The sequence below is a fragment of the Carassius carassius genome, chromosome 37, assembly GCF_963082965.1.
Source record: "Carassius carassius chromosome 37, fCarCar2.1, whole genome shotgun sequence".
NCBI classification, from domain to species: Eukaryota; Metazoa; Chordata; class Actinopteri; order Cypriniformes; family Cyprinidae; genus Carassius; species Carassius carassius.
This window is the reverse complement of record NC_081791.1, coordinates 7,290,024-7,309,698: the sequence shown is the minus strand read 5'-3', so window position 1 is coordinate 7,309,698 and position 19,675 is coordinate 7,290,024. Positions and strand designations below refer to the sequence as shown.

General features: G+C 43.5%; 2 protein-coding genes across 8 annotated transcripts in view; one reads left to right on the top strand and one right to left on the bottom strand.

Annotated features, from left to right (window-relative positions):
* Positions 1 to 1,329: 1,329 nt before the first annotated feature.
* Positions 1,330 to 10,534, bottom strand: LOC132117904 (transcription initiation factor TFIID subunit 11-like). Of its 3 annotated transcripts, XM_059527261.1 has the most exons (7): positions 10,381 to 10,505; positions 3,071 to 3,086; positions 2,849 to 3,031; positions 2,620 to 2,762; positions 2,442 to 2,529; positions 1,989 to 2,085; positions 1,330 to 1,897 (listed from the first exon to the last, which is right to left on the bottom strand). In XM_059527261.1, exons 3-7 carry the CDS (start codon positions 3,005 to 3,007, stop codon positions 1,767 to 1,769), a joined length of 618 nt encoding a protein of 205 aa, XP_059383244.1. In that variant the 5' UTR covers positions 3,008 to 3,031; positions 3,071 to 3,086; positions 10,381 to 10,505; the 3' UTR covers positions 1,330 to 1,766. The 3 variants fall into 3 exon arrangements, with proteins under 3 accessions (XP_059383244.1, XP_059383243.1, XP_059383245.1); XM_059527260.1 differs by lacking the exon at positions 3,071 to 3,086 and having other exon boundaries at positions 2,849 to 3,008; positions 10,381 to 10,534; XM_059527262.1 differs by lacking the exon at positions 3,071 to 3,086 and having other exon boundaries at positions 10,365 to 10,503.
* Positions 10,535 to 11,324: 790 nt separating this feature from the next.
* The window catches only part of LOC132117903 (ankyrin repeat and SAM domain-containing protein 1A-like), a 121,637-nt gene continuing 113,286 nt past the window's right edge, over positions 11,325 to 19,675 (top strand). For 2 of the 5 annotated variants that reach the window (XM_059527257.1, XM_059527253.1), the window contains exon 1: positions 11,325 to 11,843. In XM_059527257.1, coding sequence (XP_059383240.1) covers positions 11,665 to 11,843 — 179 coding nt within the window. In that variant the 5' untranslated portion in view covers positions 11,325 to 11,664. The remainder of the gene's footprint in view (positions 11,844 to 19,675) is intronic. The other 3 variants (XM_059527256.1, XM_059527258.1, XM_059527255.1) reach the window with 3 other exon arrangements.

Below are 19,675 nucleotides of genomic sequence, written 5' to 3'. Positions count from 1 at the left end.
AGTGGCTCAGATTTGCCAAGATACCAAAGTCTGTAATCAAAAATGAATTTGAACATTTCTCATTTGAATCACCAATTGATCTGAGCTGCCATTAACATTAATATTGCTCTCAACAATTATTCTATTTAATCTATTTAAATAAATATATGTCAATATGGATTGAGCTGGATTCGCCTGTGTTTTATGGAGAGCGAGGGCGGATCTGTGGTTTGTCTCAGATACAGTGTAAGATTGTACGATTATCATATGAGTTGTGCTTGGTCGTGTCTGATGTCTTGATGGTCTTCTGGTTAATCAGTACTGTCCATGTCCCTCTGAACTGCTACGGATAAAAATCCAAGGTTTTAGTTTGACCTGATCTTTTCATTATGATATTGTACTATCACCATTAAAGTCCTGGAACAAAGTATTAAAACAAAACTGATATTTCGTTGGTTCTGTGAACCATGACTGTGTGAAAATGTGTCAAGACCAATGAAGATCAATAAAATGTTTCTTAAAGTTGAACTTTGTTTCTTCTGTCAGCTACATAATGTCAGTGCACTCCTTAAACTGAGAAATGACCGACATAGTAATAATCTTGTAAACAAACTAATCTTCGTTACGTCACACCACTTCGAAACTCTGATGGTCCACCGCTAGGGAACCCATGAACCACTTCTGGTTGTCCAGATGTTGTGGTTTAAACAAAAGATAACTTCCCTTTAACACAGATGGCTATATAGTTTAAAAAATGTGTGAATACATTTGGTACTTCCAACCTACAAATCACATCACACCTTAAAAATAACAAAATGAGCTTATGATAGAATTAAATCCTCCTCCTTCTACTGATTGATAACACTACTCTTGCCTGATGGTTTTTATAGACAGCTCAAATGAAAACATTTAATTAAATACTTAAAGCACATAACACAAGCACTAATATTCAATAGTATTTAAGTGTTTATTTAAAAACTATTTCTGAAAAAAAAAAATCCATTTGTTTTTGTAAGTTTGATCTGAGTTCTTGATGCTCTTACAACGTTGTCGCCAGCACAAGCTCCTTTCAAGTGCTTCGAATCATACCGAATCATTTTTCAAAGCAATTGGTTCAACTGATACAATGCTTCGAAAAGCTTCGTTTTAAAAAACTTAATTTTTAAGGTAGGATTGTTTTTATAGCCACTGAACCTGACATCACTCACTCCAATCAATCAATCACTTTCTCGCAGCACATTGACTGTGTGCCTTTGCAGACTTAGCCCGTTGTCTGCTGTTCAGAAAGCTGATCTGATGCAGAGCTTTGTGCGACTAGAAATCTGAGTGAACTTTGAAGAAGCTCCTCAGTCTGGGTTCATCGAAATATTTATTTTTTCTATTTCTTTTCCCCCCTCAACTCCAAAGATTACATTTTTATATCATTTCCATACACAAAACATCCATGCACATGCATGCATTTCTCAAAACACAACAAATATTACGTAACATTTAAAAAACGAGTCAACAGACATCTCAATGGCTTACTTCTGAGTGACAGCTAGGAATCGTACAATATTTATCATCCTAAAAGTCTTCATTAACATTCATTTGTTTTTGTTTTATTTCGTCACATGCTCCAGAGGACAGACCGTGGACAAAACAAGAGATAAACCACATCCTCTATTACCCAAGATAACAACAGTGCACTCCAAACACATCAGATACCTGGTAGTGTCCATTCCCCCACAGAAATACTAACAGAGAGTCTTTTCTAATAGAAGGAGAGTCACGAGAGGGACTGGAGCTCAGTGGAAGAGGATTTTTTTGTGTTTGGTGTTGGGAATTTGCTCTCGGCTCTTCAGTCTCCGGACAGCTTCTCTCATGTGTTTGGGCTGCAGGGGTGGTGTGTCTCCCCACTTCTCACACACATCGAGAGCTGAAGAGAGAAGAAAAGAAAAACACTTTTATGGAAACAATTAATGAGCCACACGGTTTCTACATGAATCATATTTTAGTGTCTAACCAACCTTCCTCAACAATCTCCCCAGCAAACACCTTCGCAATCCCTGACATGGCGATGACCACATTCTGAGAGACCGAGGATCCTGTGATGGACTGAATCAGCTGGAGAACAGAAAAAAAGTTTCAAAAACTTCCAGCCCTTTTCATCTTATAGTTCAAACACAAAGTGTGACACCATTAGAATTCCTATGATCATTTGGAAGGATCCTAATTGGAATCTAATAAATGTTGTATTTCTGTTTAACATTTAACTCTACATCAGAATAATATGTGTTTTTTTCTCTAATTGTCCAGTATCAAGACATGTTATCAGAGCCCTGCTTGTATTGACGAGTCCCAATGAGTATGCAACAAGTCTCAAAGTATTAATTAACAACTGAATACAATCTTAGCTTAGCCAGTACAATCTTTTTCACTCTGCATATGGTTAGTTTCAAATGAAATCGCTCCACACTTACTCTTTTAATCGCTGCCTTTGGGAAAGCAGCGCGTCTGTACATCTCATAGCGATTCAGCTGCTCTTCAGAGAATGAGGATACTAAGACTCTGTGGAATAAAACTGAGAAGTTCTGCATCCTAATACAGAATAAGGCACACAACGGAACAAGAAGTAACATGTATCCAAATAAAGCTTACTGCATCTTTTGTATTTCATCTTCATCAACTTTATGGCGTTTCTCCTTCTTCTTGTCATGCTCCACTTTCAGTTTTTTAGCAGGAGGAGGATGAAGTGATGAAGATCCTTCTTCCTCACCAGCTGCATCATCTTCAGCAGACCTCTAAAGCACAATCAGATCGAACATGAATAAATACATTTCTAGCAAATAAATCATTCGTAGTCTTTGGGATTAAGAAATGGACTCACCACTTTGCCCTGCTCTTTGGCAGTGGTCTGGACAGTTGTGAGTTCAGAGACTTTACTGCTGCTCCCCGGAGCGTCCCGGGACCCCTCGCTCGGTTTGGGTCTCTCTGCAGGCGCTTCGCTGACCACCGCGATGGGTTTCACACGGGCCGGGTCTGCCATGCTTTGAGAAGAGAGTAAGAAACTCTTGCTTAGTTTATGCTCAGCTGACACTGAAATAAAAACTCAACCTGCAATAGGGCTGGACGATATGGCCAAAATATATACGATGATATATATATATATATATATATATATATATATATATATATATATATATATATATATATATTCATTTTTGTCGATACGATATAATTCCGATATTGATATGAACACTATTAAAAAAGCTTTGTTAAAACTGCTAAGAATTTCCACAACAGATGTCTGTGCATACAAACTTATGAAAAATGAATTTGTCAAGTCCATGACACCTCATTTAAAACCATGTAATATTTCAGAAAAAAACAGCACAAGAAATTTAATCTTCAGCGTTTTTATATTTAGCCTTCATACAAACAATAAATGTGAAATCACTGTCAAATAATCATCTCAGACTCACCTAATTAATATTCATATCTTTAACTTCTAACTATAGGCTAATATACACTACCAGTCAGAAGATTTTGAAAAGTAAGATTTTTAATGTTTTAAAAAAATTATAATCTGTTTACCAAGCCTGCATTTATTTGATCCAAAATACAGCAAGAACAGTAACATTTTGAAATATTTTTACTATTTAAATAACTGTTTTATATTTGGAAATATTTTCAATTGTATTTTAATTCCTGTGGTTTCAAAGCTATATTTTTAACACCATTACTCCAGTCACATGATCTTCAGAAATTATTGTTATATTCTGATTTGAAATCATACTGACTCAAAGCTTTTGAATGGAATAGTGTACAGTAAAATGTTACAAAAGCTTCATCTTTCAGATTAATGCTGATCTTTCTATTCAGACTCTCCACCAGCAGGAGGCACTGTGAAAACGGTAGAACAGACTCTCTGCCAGCAGGAACAGACTCTCCGCCAGCAGGAGGCGCTGTGAAAGCGGTAGAACAGACTCTCCACCAGCAGGAACAGACTCTCCGCCAGCAGAAGGCGCTGTGAGAGCAGTAGAACAGACTCTCCACCAGCAGGAACAGACTCTCCACCAGCAGGAACAGACTCTCTGCCAGCAGGAGGCACTGTCAGAGCTGCAGAACAGACTCTCCACCAACAGGAGGCGCTTTCAGAGCGGTAGAACAGACTCTCCGCCAGCAGGAGGCACTGTGAGAACGGCAGAACAGACTCTCCGCCAGCAGGAGGCACCGTGAGAGTGGTAGAAGAGATTCTCCGCCAACAGGAGGCGCCGTGAGAGCAGTAGAACAGATTCTCTGCCAGCAGGAACAGACTCTCTGCCAGCAGGAGGCGCCGTGAGAGCGGTAGAACAGACTCACTGCCAGCAGGAACAGACTCTCTGCCAGCAGGAGGCGCTGTGAAAGCGGTAGAACAGACTCTCCACCAGCAGGAACAGACTCTCCGCCAGCAGAAGGCGCTGTGAGAGCAGTAGAACAAACTCTCCACCAGCAGGAACAGACTCTCCACCAGCAGGAACAGACTCTCTGCCAGCAGGAGGCGCTGTCAGAGCTGCAGAACAGACTCTCCACCAACAGGAGGCGCTTTCAGAGCGGTAGAACAGACTCTCCGCCAGCAGGAGGCACTGTGAGAACGGCAGAACAGACTCTCCGCCAGCAGGAGGCACAGTGAGAGTGGTAGAAGAGATTCTCCGCCAACAGGAGGCGCCGTGAGAGCAGTAGAACAGATTCTCTGCCAGCAGGAACAGACTCTCTGCCAGCAGGAGGCGCCGTGAGAGCGGTAGAACAGACTCACTGCCAGCAGGAACAGACTCTCCGCCAGGAGGAGGCGCTGTGAAAGCGGAAGAACAGACTCTCCGCCAGCAGGAACAAAACTCTCTGCCAGCAGGAGGTGCTGTCAGAGCCGCAGAACAGACTCTCCGCCAGCAGGAACAGACTCTCTGCCAGCAGGAGGCACTGTGAGAATGGTAGAACAGACTCTCCGCCAGCAGGAGGCACCGTGAGAGTGGTAGAAGAGATTCTCCGCCAATAGGAGGCGCCGTGAAAGCAGTAGAACAGATTCTCTGCCAGCAGGAACAGACTCTCCGTCAGCAGGAGGCGCCGTGAGAGCGGTAGAACAGACTCACTGCCAGCAGGAACAGACACTCCGCCAGGAGGAGGCGCTGTGAAAGCGGAAGAACAGACTCTCCGCCAGCAGGAACAGACCCTCTGCCAGCAGGAGGTGCTGTCAGAGCCGCAGAACAGACTCTCCGCCAGCAGGAACAGACTCTCTGCCAGCAGGAGGCGCTGTGAGAATGGTAGAACAGACTCTCCACCAGCAGGAACAGACTCTCTGCCAGCAGAAGGCGCTGTGAGAGCAGTAGAACAGACTCTCCACCAGCAGGAACAGACTCTCTGCCAGCAGGAGGCGCTGTGAGAGCAGTAGAACAGACTCTCCACCAGCAGGAACAGACTCTCTGCCAGCAGGAGGTGCTGTCAGAGCCGCAGAACAGACTCTCCGCCAGCAGGAACAGACACTCTGCCAGCAGGAGGTGCTGTCAGAGCCGCAGAACAGACTCTCCACCAGCAGGAACAGACTCTCTGCCAGCAGGAGGCGCTGTGAGAATGGTAGAACAGACTCTCCGCCAGCAGGAACAGACTCTCTGCCAGCAGAAGGCGCTGTGAGAGCAGTAGAACAGACTCTCCACCAGCAGGAACAGACTCTCTGCCAGCAGGAGGCGCTGTGAGAGCAGTAGAACAGACTCTCCACCAGCAGGAACAGACTCTCTGCCAGCAGGAGGTGCTGTCAGAGCCGCAGAACAGACTCTCCGCCAGCAGGAACAGACTCTCTGCCAGCAGGAGGTGCTGTCAGAGCCGCAGAACAGACTCTCCACCAGCAGGAACAGACTCTCTGCCAGCAGGAGGCGCTGTGAGAGCAGTAGAACAGACTCTCCACCAGCAGGAACAGACTCTCTGCCAGCAGGAGGTGCTGTCAGAGCCGCAGAACAGACTCTCCGCCAGCAGGAACAGACTCTCTGCCAGCAGGAGGCGCTGTGAGAATGGTAGAACAGACTCTCCGCCAGCAGGAACAGACTCTCTGCCAGCAGGAGGCGCTGTGAGAGCAGTAGAACAGACTCTCCGCCAGCAGGAACAGACTCTCTGCCAGCAGGAGGCGCTGTGAGAGCAGTAGAACAGACTCTCCACCAGCAGGAACAGACTCTCTGCCAGCAGAAGGCGCTGTGAGAGCAGTAGAACAGACTCTCCACCAGCAGGAACAGACTCTCTGCCAGCAGAAGGCGCTGTGAGAGCAGTAGAACAGACTCTCCGCCAGCAGGAACAGACTCTCTGCCAGCAGAAGGCGCTGTGAGAGCGGTAGAACAGACTCTCCACCAGCAGGAACAGACTCTCCGCCAGCAGGAGGCGCTGTGAGAGCGGTAGAACAGACTCTCCACCAGCAGGAACATACTCTCTGCCAGCAGGAGGCGCTGTGAGAATGGTAGAACAGACTCTCCGCCAGCAGGAACAGACTCTCTGCCAGCAGAAGGCGCTGTGAGAGCAGTAGAACAGACTCTCCACCAGCAGGAACAGACTCTCTGCCAGCAGGAGGCGCTGTGAGAGCAGTAGAACAGACTCTCCACCAGCAGGAACAGACTCTCTGCCAGCAGGAGGTGCTGTCAGAGCCGCAGAACAGACTCTCCGCCAGCAGGAACAGACTCTCTGCCAGCAGGAGGCGCTGTGAGAGCAGTAGAACAGACTCTCCACCAGCAGGAACAGACTCTCTGCCAGCAGGAGGTGCTGTCAGAGCCGCAGAACAGACTCTCCGCCAGCAGGAACAGACTCTCTGCCAGCAGGAGGCGCTGTGAGAATGGTAGAACAGACTCTCCGCCAGCAGGAACAGACTCTCTGCCAGCAGGAGGCGCTGTGAGAGCAGTAGAACAGACTCTCCGCCAGCAGGAACAGACTCTCTGCCAGCAGGAGGCGCTGTGAGAGCAGTAGAACAGACTCTCCACCAGCAGGAACAGACTCTCTGCCAGCAGAAGGCGCTGTGAGAGCAGTAGAACATACTCTCCGCCAGCAGGAACAGACTCTCTGCCAGCAGAAGGCGCTGTGAGAGCGGTAGAACAGACTCTCCACCAGCAGGAACAGACTCTCCGCCAGCAGGAGGCGCTGTGAGAGCGGTAGAACAGACTCTCCACCAGCAGGAACAGACTCTCTGCCAGCAGGAGGCGCTGTGAGAGCAGTAGAACAGACTCTCCACCAGCAGGAACAGACTCTCCGCCAGCAGGAGGCGCTGTGAGAGCAGTAGAACAGACTCTCCGCCAGCAGGAACAGACTCTCTGCCAGCAGGAGGCGCTGTGAGAGCGGTAGAACAGACTCTCCGCCAGCAGGAACAGACTCTCTGCCAGCAGGAGGCGCTGTGAGAGCGGTAGAACAGACTCTCCGCCAGCAGGAACAGACTCTCCGCCAGCAGGAGGCGCTGTGAGAGCGGTAGAACAGACTCTCCGCCAGCAGGAACAGACTCTCCGCCAGCAGGAGGCGCTGTGAGAGCAGTAGAACAGACTCTCCACCAGCAGGAACAGACTCTCCGCCAGCAGGAGGCGCTGTGAGAATGGTAGAACAGACTCTCCGCCAGCAGGAACAGACTCTCTGCCAGCAGGAGGCGCTGTGAGAGCAGTAGAACAGACTCTCCGCCAGCAGGAACAGACTCTCTGCCAGCAGGAGGTGCCGTGAGAGCAGTAGAACAGACTCTCCACCAGCAGGAACAGACTCTCCGCCAGCAGGAGGCGCTGTGAGAGCAGTAGAACAGACTCTCCACCAGCAGGAACAGACTCTCTGCCAGCAGAAGGCGCTGTGAGAGCAGTAGAACAGACTCTCCACCAGCAGGAACAGACTCTCTGCCAGCAGGAGGCGCTGTGAGAGCAGTAGAACAGACTCTCCACCAGCAGGAACAGACTCTCTGCCAGCAGGAGGTGCTGTCAGAGCCGCAGAACAGACTCTCCGCCAGCAGGAACAGACTCTCTGCCAGCAGGAGGTGCTGTCAGAGCCGCAGAACAGACTCTCCACCAGCAGGAACAGACTCTCTGCCAGCAGGAGGCGCTGTGAGAGCAGTAGAACAGACTCTCCGCCAGCAGGAACAGACTCTCTGCCAGCAGGAGGTGCTGTCAGAGCCGCAGAACAGACTCTCCGCCAGCAGGAACAGACTCTCTGCCAGCAGGAGGCGCTGTGAGAATGGTAGAACAGACTCTCCGCCAGCAGGAACAGACTCTCTGCCAGCAGGAGGCGCTGTGAGAGCAGTAGAACAGACTCTCCGCCAGCAGGAACAGACTCTCTGCCAGCAGGAGGCGCTGTGAGAGCAGTAGAACAGACTCTCCACCAGCAGGAACAGACTCTCTGCCAGCAGAAGGCGCTGTGAGAGCAGTAGAACAGACTCTCCACCAGCAGGAACAGACTCTCTGCCAGCAGATGGCGCTGTGAGAGCAGTAGAACAGACTCTCCGCCAGCAGGAACAGACTCTCTGCCAGCAGAAGGCGCTGTGAGAGCGGTAGAACAGACTCTCCACCAGCAGGAACAGACTCTCCGCCAGCAGGAGGCGCTGTGAGAGCGGTAGAACAGACTCTCCACCAGCAGGAACAGACTCTCCGCCAGCAGGAGGCGCTGTGAGAGCAGTAGAACAGACTCTCCACCAGCAGGAACAGACTCTCCGCCAGCAGGAGGCGCTGTGAGAGCAGTAGAACAGACTCTCCACCAGCAGGAACAGACTCTCCGCCAGCAGGAGGCGCTGTGAGAGCAGTAGAACAGACTCTCCGCCAGCAGGAACAGACTCTCCGCCAGCAGGAGGCGCTGTGAGAGCGGTAGAACAGACTCTCCGCCAGCAGGAACAGACTCTCCGCCAGCAGGAGGCGCTGTGAGAGCAGTAGAACAGACTCTCCGCCAGCAGGAACAGACTCTCTGCCAGCAGGAGGCGCTGTGAGAGCAGTAGAACAGACTCTCCACCAGCAGGAACAGACTCTCCGCCAGCAGGAGGCGCTGTGAGAGCAGTAGAACAGACTCTCCACCAGCAGGAACAGACTCTCTGCCAGCAGGAGGCGCTGTGAGAGCAGTAGAACAGACTCTCCACCAGCAGGAACAGACTCTCCGCCAGCAGGAGGCGCTGTGAGAATGGTAGAACAGACTCTCCGCCAGCAGGAACAGACTCTCCGCCAGCAGGAGGCGCTGTGAGAGCGGTAGAACAGGGTAGAACCAGCGGTTTCTCCAGTAACGAAAACTTTTCTGAATACAGACGGTTCCCTTCAGAGATACAGTCATATAAAACACCCGCGTTTTAATTTTGAAACATGCAGTGCTCATGTTCAAACAAGTCAAACGGCACAATTAATCAATGTATAGGAAATACTAGTAATGAATATCGAAATATCGGAATTGTGTTTAAAAATCATATCACCGTTTTTGAAAAAAATTATACTGCGATACATGTTGATATTGAATTATTGTCCAGCCCTACCCTGCAATGCTTCATTATGTATTCTATTCTTCACTGTATACAGTTCAGCTGTTCTTGTGTCAATGAGAATCTACTGTATTTTTCTACTGTATTTTTCCCTGGGTGTTTTTAATTATTAACTTAGATGTGAAGACTATGGTAAAGTTAGTATGACGTATAACATTCATAAGACATCGGTTTTCACACCAGTTAAACTCTTTGCGCCTGTTATGTTTTGAGCCCAAACTAACTCAGATAGACATATATATGCCTTTTAATTTAGCAATTAATTAATTTCTAAAACATTATATATATATATATATAAATTAAACAATTTAACTACATGACATTATGCTATAAAACCAATGCTAAAATGTTCAGAAAAACATCGCCTTTATTACACAAGGCTTTTGGAATAAGCATTTTATGTGCTTTATAATGATTTAAAAACTTTTAATGTATGCAAAATTATAAATCTATTAAACGATAACACAATTCGTTGCAACTGTAGAAATCTCTAAATAATATTCCCTATAATGGACAAGGCTGTTTTGTGTGTGTGTGTGTGTGTTTTCAGGTTATGTATTATTTTTTATATACGGCACTGAGTCCATATTTTGATATGTTTCATATAACGTACGTACTGTACATAACGTTTCTTCAATTCATCAAATGATGTGAAGCTCTTATTCTCGAAAAGCGGTCTCATAAAACTTACTGGTGAGATACAGTTATTCTGAAACGTTTCATGTTACTAAATGTTTGTCATAGTTATATCACATTCATTACTATATTAACTCACAAAATACGATATTTACATTTTACGTTACTAGAAAACGTGGTAATATTCATGTTTTGTGCATAGATTTACATTTGATTGGGTGTGAATTGCTTTGGAAATAACGTATTAGAAAAAAAAGGCGCTTATCGTGCAAACACACACATAAACACTAACATACCTCAGACCTACAGCCGCGCTGAGAACAGTTTATAAAAACACGGAATCAAAGAAGTGTTTTCCACAAACTCTCCGCGTCTGCAGACTGCGTTCAGACTCGGTACGGACGACAAGATCCGGGCACTTTCAAAATAAGAGTCCACAAACACAAATTCATTTCAACCACTGCTATATATCACTTCGTCACTGAGTGGCGCTATTTACTACATAATAACCAATGATAATAACACACAGGGGCTCAGATAGACGAATCATCCATTCAAACGCATTCAGAGAAGCTATTTGTCTTATTGTAGATATTTGTACAATGGCCGTTTAAAATTACTATTATTGTTTAAACATATTACTTCCAAGGATTCACACCTGCTTTAAAAAAATAAATATTATATATTTATTTTTATTAAATATTATATCTTGTAACATTCAATGAGTAGAAAATACACGCTGAAGACTTCAAATATAATTATTAGGATTCATTTAATAATATAAATGCCTCTTTATAACACTGATGTTATTTTTTAATATATTTTTCTTTATTAACTATAGCTAATTAATTTCACCCAAATAATCTATTTCTGTGTGTTTCTGTTTTAAAACACTGGGATTAAATTGTCAGGCGTACTATTTTAAATTGTACAAATAATTTATTTATTTTATATGACGGTATAGTAAATCTATACTTAAATGAAAGTACCTTTAAATAAACATTTATAGTATTTGCTTGAAATCAATCAAACAATAAGGCTAATAATCTTCTGATCAATAAGCCTAACTCGGGTAAGGTACACATTTTATATATTTCAACATCAAAATAAAATTAATTCTTCAAGACTGGCTTAACTATGTAATTATATAATTCATATGTAAAGCGCTGTTCATAATGATTGACTTCATAAGTGACTCTTCCGATCATTTCTCCATCAATCCTTGATGAACCCTCGCGGTTTCTTCTTGCTCTAATGTCAGGATGAGTGATCAGACGAGGGCTTCCATCGATCTCAATCCCCTAAATGCTGTTCCCTCGTCATTAGTGTGATTAAATGATAGCGCGACGTCACCGAGCAGGGCAGCCGTCGAGGAAGTGACGTGTCGATCCGTGCCAGAGCCCAGAGGAAGTTTGTCGCGGCGCAGGGAGAGAAGTTTCCCGGAGCAGCTGCACTTGGAGCGGGACTGACCCTGACACTGCCACCGCTGTTGGACCGAGCGCGTCGAGCGGCGCGTGGATGCGTGTAGCGGAGCCGGAGAGGCGTGCAGTGGGTTCGTGAGGCCGTGTGTTCGCGGTGAGATGGGGAAGGAGCAGGAGCTGCTGGAGGCGGCGCGCACCGGGAATCTGGCCGCCGTCGAGAAGCTGCTGTCCGGGAAGAGACCGTCGGCCGGGTCTGCCGCCGCCGGGGGCTCCGGATCCTCCGGGAATATCGGGAGCGGCGGACACAGCTCCTCACACGCGCTCTCCAGTCTGCTCAGGTAAGAGAAAACACGGCTTTATCCGTGGTCGAGCCCGAGCGGGGCTAGTTGTCACACACTGATATCGCTCAGGGTCTGAGTCACTTTCTGCGTACACACAAACACTGAAGTCTCAACTGTACAAACTACAAACACTGAACATCTCCCGGGAGAAAAGATCACTGAAGGCTGTGATGTCTGCTATAGACACACACTATGGGGTAAGTTCTCAAAAGACTAGTTTGAGAAGAACTCTACTGAAATGCAATCTGCTGTCCCAAGTTAAAAAGACCATGTTTTACAGTATATATGTGTTTACATTTGGAACCTGAGACAACATGCCCCAGTCTGATAGTGTTTCACATTTAAAATCTGCTCTCATTATGAAATATATGTCTTAATGTATGTCTGAGTAGTTAAATCGTGCTCAATTGTTACCATCAGGCATTATATTTATATATATATATATATATATATATATATATATATATATATATATATATATATAGGAATTTTTTTATTTTGTAGGAGAGAACAGAAAAAAACAATGCTGATTTGGCGGTTTACACAATTGAACTTTTGACTCTAAACCTGATTGTTATTAAGCTAAAGCCCCTGTTTTCTCTGTTACATGTGGATTAGTTATTTTTAAACCCATGCATTTCTGTTGGCTTTCAAAAAAAGTAGCTCAGGGAATCATTTGTTTTTGAAACAGCCGATCTGTCAGTTCTTGTGCAATATAAACACGATGATGTTCCTCTTTAAGTCATGAAAGCACGAGTAACTTGCGCCATCATCCCTGCTGTTACAAAGCAAAATCAGTGGCGTAATACTGAGATACAGGACATTCACGCTAGATGTGATTTACACATGTTTACAGTGCTGATGTGTAGGAGTGTGATAAAAATCCAAATGATTCTCAATGCAGTGTGTAAACAGAGAGCGGATCACATTTGCATGCACTTGCATCAGAATAGCTCAGATTTGGTTTTGCATATCAAAGTCCAGTCTGAATATGTTCAAGCATAATTTCAAAGTGGATGTTGAGCTATAAACTGAATACGTGGTTTCATTTCTGTCTCCTTGTATTATAGATCTGGTTTTTTAGATTGTATGTGTTGAGGAGTGTCTTATATTGTAAGGCCTTGCTTTGGCTTCTAGTCGAAGGATATTTCCTTCCAGTATTTGGACGTCTGATGTGTCATCATTCATAGCTATCCCTACCTTACCTCTTTTTCTTGCATTAGACATGCCATTTTTGACCCACACATACAGAATCTACCTATTCCCTGTGCAAATTTATCAACTAGTTTACATTTAGAGGCCAGAAATCATGGCATCCGTCCTGCCCAGCCCTTCTCCCCGTCAGAGGTCTTTGTGTCCACTGGCATCTGTGTCTCTCACTGGCTCAGTGGATCAATGTCTCGCAGCGCTCTGTGGTGAGAAAGAGCGGCTCAGCGTGTGTCCGAGGTAAATAAACGGATGATCGGCTGGAACCGGTGCCAGCAGGAGAAGAATAAGAGAGTGTCTGTCCTCTCTCTGCTCACAGGCCAGAGATCTTTAATAGCATCAATCTGTATTTACTTACCAGAGTCTGAATTATTGGCAGGTGTTAAAGGGAGTGCTGTGTTTGCGTGCAGCCTGTCATTTGGCATGTGTGTAGTGTAAATGTCAATAGTCTTTTCTGGTGAGTGTGTTTTACTCTGCTTGTGTTTGCATCAGATTTGGTTTGTTTACAAAGAGAGCAGTAAGATTTAACCCTCTCACAAATCTGCACTTCTGATGTAGTAAACTTGCTTGGTAGCGCACCCGGTACATCATTGCTCTTGCGATGTGTAAGCTTGTGCACAAGTTAAGCACGAATCATTATAACTAGGGGTGCCACGATAATTTGGTACGTGTATTGAGTCTGAATGCATCGCGATTCTCTCTGGAATCAGTTCCGAAGTTAGTTTTTAACAGCAGATTTTTATGCTTTTATGAAGTGAGAATAATGTAAACAGCCCACTGTGAACACTCGTGATTCGCGTCAACATTTTCAGACTTTATAAATTAATATTTCAAGTTCAAGTGATGTGTGTGTGTGAAATTGGAAGAAAGCAGAGTATGGCTGTTTCTGAAGCACACAGTGCCATCTGCTGTTTAAAAACGAATCGACCGATTCAAGAGAGAATCGCGATGCATTCGGAAAATCGCGGAATCGATTTATAGTGACATCCCTAATGATAATGCAAATCAAAGACTTGTAGAAGCAAGCTGAAAGGGTTAGAAGGGACAAGTTTATTGTAGTGTGGAGCACTAGCTAACACAGTCCAGTAACTAAAGATCTACTAGATTGCTGATATTGTTGATTTATACTGAAATGAGATGTATGCCAAGTTGCTGTAAATTAAATTAACTTGCACAACATTTTCATTAATCAAAACCGATTGTTTATGTGTTAGGATTACTGTTGGTAGATGTGGAAGTGACACAGATGACAACTACTAAATCTGTAATTGGCCAGCCAGATTTGTCATCTGATGATCTCAAAGTGAATATGTGATATATCTGGATAGTATTATAGAGGAAGCACTAGATCTCCTCCTTATCTGTAAGTTAGCTGTATCGGCTGCTTTTGGACAGATCTCCTGAAACGCTCCGATAGCTGGTTCTATATTTGCAGAGGATCTCAGAGGGGTTTCGTCTCTTCAGTAGTGGCACGTCTGGACTCATTTAAGAGCTCTGAGTGGCTTTGGTTTCATTGAACGATGACGGTTTGGGCCTCTGTGGACACTATCCAGCACTTATCAAAGCCCTGTCACCCGAATATTCTCAAATTCAATCGCACTACAGACTTCCTTTCACTCTCTTCACTGCCTTGAAGAGATGGCTCGTGTTATCTTCTGTGGAGCTCCAAAGGAGATGTTTTCAAGAATGTACACTCTGCAGTCAAAATACATGTGAAGCAATGACAGTCAAGCTCCAAAAAGAATAAACAAATGCATTGTCTAAAATATATTTTAGAGTTTACATACAATATTCCCAATCTTTGAAAGTTATTTGATAGTTTTGTTTCTTGAAGTCTTGTTTGACAGCTGTGGTAACCTTTCTCATTGGTTGTATGGAAAAGTGCAGCTTCTTCTGTTTAATAACTCCTCTCATGTGCCATGGTAGAAAAAATGGCTTAATGTCCCTTAATGGCTTGTGTCTGTGTACCATAGGTCTCCTAATGCTTGGAAACTAAAGATCAGCACTTGCTTGCACTGTTTTTTCTTTCTATGTACTGTATGGCACCAGGCGTCCTGTTGAGACTTGCCGTTCTGTTTTGAAAGAGTTTGAGTCTGAGTTTGAAAGTTCTCTCTCTTTCTTGGAATGTGGTTTCAACATGGTGTCGTCTTATGTGTTCATAAGTGTGCCTGTCTGCTTCTACACATTGTGTCCACGTGTGGATTTAACATGACTTTCTTATGAGATATATTTATACTCATCTGTCTGGTCTCTCTATTGCATTTTCTCTCTGTCTGACCATCTTTCAATCTGTTTGTCAAATGCCTGACTGTCTGTCTGCTTGTTTATCTAACTGACTGTTCATCTGTCTATCTATCCTTCTGCATGTTTATGTGTCCATCTGTTCCAGTCTGTCTCTCCATGTGTTTGTCAGACTTCTTCCTGTCTGTCTGTCTGTCTATCTTTCTTCTTAACAGTTGGTCCATTGCCTGCTGTCTGTCCTGTTGTTTTTTTCAAGGCCTGTCTGTCTGTTACCTTTTTTATGTTTATTTGGCTGTCTATTAGACCTGTCTGTCTGTATTTTTATTAGTCTGTGTATCTGTTTGTCTATCACCTGCCTGTTTGTCTTGTCTGTCTGTCTCTCTTTGTCCATCATCTGTCGGTTTGGCCTTTTATGTGCTTGTCTGTCCATTGCCTCTGTCCTTCTGTCTATTGAAATGCTTGTCTGTCTGTGTATATGCTCTATCTGTTTGTCCGTCTGTCTCTCTTTGTCCATCTCATGTCCTTCTATTGCCATTATCTATTCTTCTTGCTATCTATATCTATATAATTTTTGTCTATTCGTCTGACCATATGTCTGTCCGTCTTTACATTCATCCCTATCAAAAGAGACTTTCAGTACTTTCTTAGTTCTTTGTAAATCAACAGAACCAGTGTCCCATTATGAGGTCCATTGAAAGACATCTGATTGGTCTGGTGACTGGTAAAGATCAGGGAAGGTTAGTTAAGTTCACTGCTCTGGTTTTACTTCACTCATGTATAGCTCAAGAGTGTGTGGAGGATCAGACAATAAAACACTGACTGCTGTCAGTACTTCAGATCATGTGCTAAGTGCCTTTTAAGCTACAGATGACTTGTTCCTCCATAATGATATCATCAAATAAAAAAAATTGAGTGAAGAGCCATTTGACTCGAGGTTTTTTTTTTACATTGTTATGAGAGTAGGCTTGAATGACTGGACTGAATTCTCAACATATTCTCAAGAATTGTTTTTAGATGCATTGTGACTAAAGGATTCAGAGCTTTGAAGTGCAATCTCCTCTGCTGGGAAGACTCCTAAACCTCGTCTGTTTTCCATTTCTGCTACACCGAATCAGACTGCAAGCCGCTGTAAAAGTGCTGATTGTTATTTATCTAGAGTGTGTGTTAGATGGTTCACACAGACAGTCACTTTTGATTCCCACAAAACCTGGCAAAGGGAAGTTTCTCTGAAGAATGGCCAGTGTAGTGGTGGATTCCTGTGGGGGAGATGAAAGGACAGGTGCTTCCTGAAGAGCTGCAGTGTCGGGGAAATGAACGGGACTGTGGTTGTGGTGTTAACATGGACGACAGAACTGTCAAAATGGAGAGAGGTGAAACAGAGAGCAAGAGTGAGAAACTGACCTTGCTGAACCCACTGAGCGAAGTGGTTTATCTCAGTAAGAATGTCGTCAAGACGTCTTGTGAGGAAGCCATTTTATTAAATTTTTCAATGAATTTACATAATCAGTGGTTGATTGTGCTTTGAATATTTCATGCTAAATCATAGTCTGATATTACTACATAGTCATACAGCTTAAATCATTGTGACATTCATCTGGAAACATTTAGCTACAAAGCATTAAAATTCAATAGTAACCAGCGTTGGGGGTAACGCACTTAAAGTAACGCGAGTTATGTCATCAAATAGCTTTTTTCAAGTAACTAGTGAAGTAATGCATAACTTTTAAAGGGGTCATATGATGCAATTTCAATTTTTCCTTTCTCCTTGGAGTGTTACAAGCTCTTGGTGCATGAAGAAGATCTGTAAAGTTGTGAAGACTAAAGTCTCAAATCCAAAGAGATATTCTTTATCAAAGTTAAGAGTCAACCACGCACTTGATTAAATGCCCCCACATGTCTCATGATGTGGGAAGATTCGCATAATGCCGCTCAAATGTTCACACAAAGAAAGAAGGTGGTGTAACTTTTATTCTCGCTGTAGTATTGTTGCTGCTGCCATGTCGTGGAGACTTTGTGTGTTTTATTGTGAAAGTGAAGCTACTTTGTTTGGTCGTCCGAAAGAGGACACGACTAGAAATCAGTGGTTAAGTTATATTTCAACACTGTTTCAGAAAAGTTCATCCCAAATATTCAGATGTGTGTAGCGCATTTTATGGAGGACGAGGAGAGTAGCCTACAATGGCGGTGTCTGTTTCTATAAAGTTGGGCAATTCCAACTGTGCAAGGACAGTCTAGCACTTCTGACTTATGGTCTGTAAGTGCGTACACATATTTAAAGAATTTGCCACTGATGATTCAAACTGATGTTTTTTTTTTTGTTTGTGCGATATGCAGCGCGTAAAAAGACAGTATAAGTCATTATAATCCGTAATTATTTCCCCACTGGATGCTACAATGCCTTGTTTATAATGGATTTGATTTTTGTCTCATCACACCAGCACATGGAGATTACTGTATGGTGAGGTAGTAACATTTCCGTCACACGCTTGAGGCATTTGACCAATCACAATGCACTGGATAGCTGGCCAATCAGAGCACAACTTGCTTTTCAAAAGAGGAGCTTTGTAAAATTCAACGCGTTTTTAGAAAGGCGGGGCATAGAGGAGCAACAATAATGTACAGTATGTGGAAAATAATGTTTTGTTCAATCTTTAAACTGCATAAACACACTGCATTACACCAAATACACAAAATAATGTCCCTTTTAGCAACGTCATATGACCCCTTTAAATTAACAAGAACATATCTGTTACTTTTTAAAATGAGTAATGCAAGTTGCTTTGTTTTCTTATTCATTGTTGAGAGAAAATGGGAGTTAGTGCAGTGACATTTTCTTCAGCCTGATGCTTACTAATTTCACTCTTTGTGTGAAAGGGCTTTTACAGTCGCCAAAAATAGAACTTTTATTAAAGATAAATAAGCAAGCCCAGCCCAGGAGACAAAAGGCAATGCAAAAGTACTGTAATGCATTACTTTCCATAAAAAGGTAACTACGTAACGCAATTAGTTAGTTCTGAAGTAACACAATATAGTAATGCATTACTTTTAAAAAGATCTTTCCACAACACTGATTAAACAATTTACTTTAAGGACCAATTCTCACAATTAAAGGGATAGCTCACCCAAAAATTACTATTTTGTCACTAATTACTCACCCTCAAGTCGTTCCAAACCCGTAAGACCTTTATTCATCTTCCGAACACAAATTCAGATATATTTGATGAATTCTGAGAGCTCTCTGACACTCTGTAGACAGCAAGGGTACACGATCAGTGTCCAGAAACATAGCTAGGAGATCAGTAAAATAATCCATGTGATGTCATGGTTCAACCGCAACTTTACGAAGCTACAAGAATTCTTTTTCTGCGCAAAGAAAACAAAACTAACAACTTTATTCAACAATTCTTCTCCTTCGCATTACCCTGGCGCCATTTTGGAGAGTATCCACTGAACGTAAACAACATATGCTGAGTTGTGTCAGTCGCACCATGTGAATGTTTAGTTTTTGTTCAGATCAAAGCGTAAACGACATATCTGCGTGGCGCAGCTGACACAGAACAGCATACGTATTTTACCTTTAGATCAAAGCATGCGCATATGTCATGATACCCTCTAAAATGGGGCCAGAGTGATGCGGAGGAGACAAATAGTTGAATAAAGTCATTTAGTTTTGTTTTCTTTGCACTCGCAAAGTATTCTTGTAGCTTCAAAAAATATGGTTGAACCACTGATGTCACATGGATTATTTTACCAATGTCCTTACTACGTTTCTAGATCTTGATCGTGTTAGGACCCTTGCTGTCTATGGGAGGGTCAGAGAGCTCTCAGAATTCATCAATAATATCTTAATTTGTGTTCTGAAGAGGAACGAATGTCTAATGGGATTGGAACGACACACGGGTGAGTAATTAATGACAGAACTTTCCTTTTTGGGTGAACTATGCCTTTAACTAGTTGCTTACTAGCATGCATATTACTAGCATATTGGATTTTATTAATATAAATACAGCACATATTAATGGCTTATTCTGCATGATCATATTTTAGATCCCCTAATCCGAACCTACACCTTAAGTTAATAACCACCTTACTAACTAATGAGCAGCAAAGTATATTTTGGCAGAAGTCATAGTTAATAGTTAGTTCCCTAAACAAAGAGTGAACAATTCATCTTAAATTGTGATATGTAACAGTTTAATAGCTTAAAATGCTAAATATTCTGTATGTACCCTGTATGAGTTTGGTGTTGGGCTTTAGTATAATTGACGCTCTATAGAGGTTATGTTTTGTGCTTTCGTGTTGTGTGAATAACACACAAGTCTCTGTTTGATGTGGCTGCTTCACACCTCATCGTTGAGTGGTTTGGGTGGTGAACTGTGTGA

What these genes read in the sequence shown, in the direction of transcription:
- LOC132117904 (XM_059527260.1), bottom strand. Translation starts at nt 3,007, where the DNA reads ATGGCAGACCCGGCCCGTGTGAAACCCATCGCGGTGGTCAGCGAAGCG. An exon ending in CCAAAGAGCAGGGCAAAGTG is followed by an intron (nt 2,763 to 2,848) that starts GTGAGTCCATTT and finishes ATTGTGCTTTAG; the next exon opens with AGGTCTGCTGAAGATGATGC. An exon ending in TGGGGAGATTGTTGAGGAAG is followed by an intron (nt 1,898 to 1,988) that starts GTTGGTTAGACA and finishes TTCTCTCTTCAG; the next exon opens with CTCTCGATGTGTGTGAGAAG.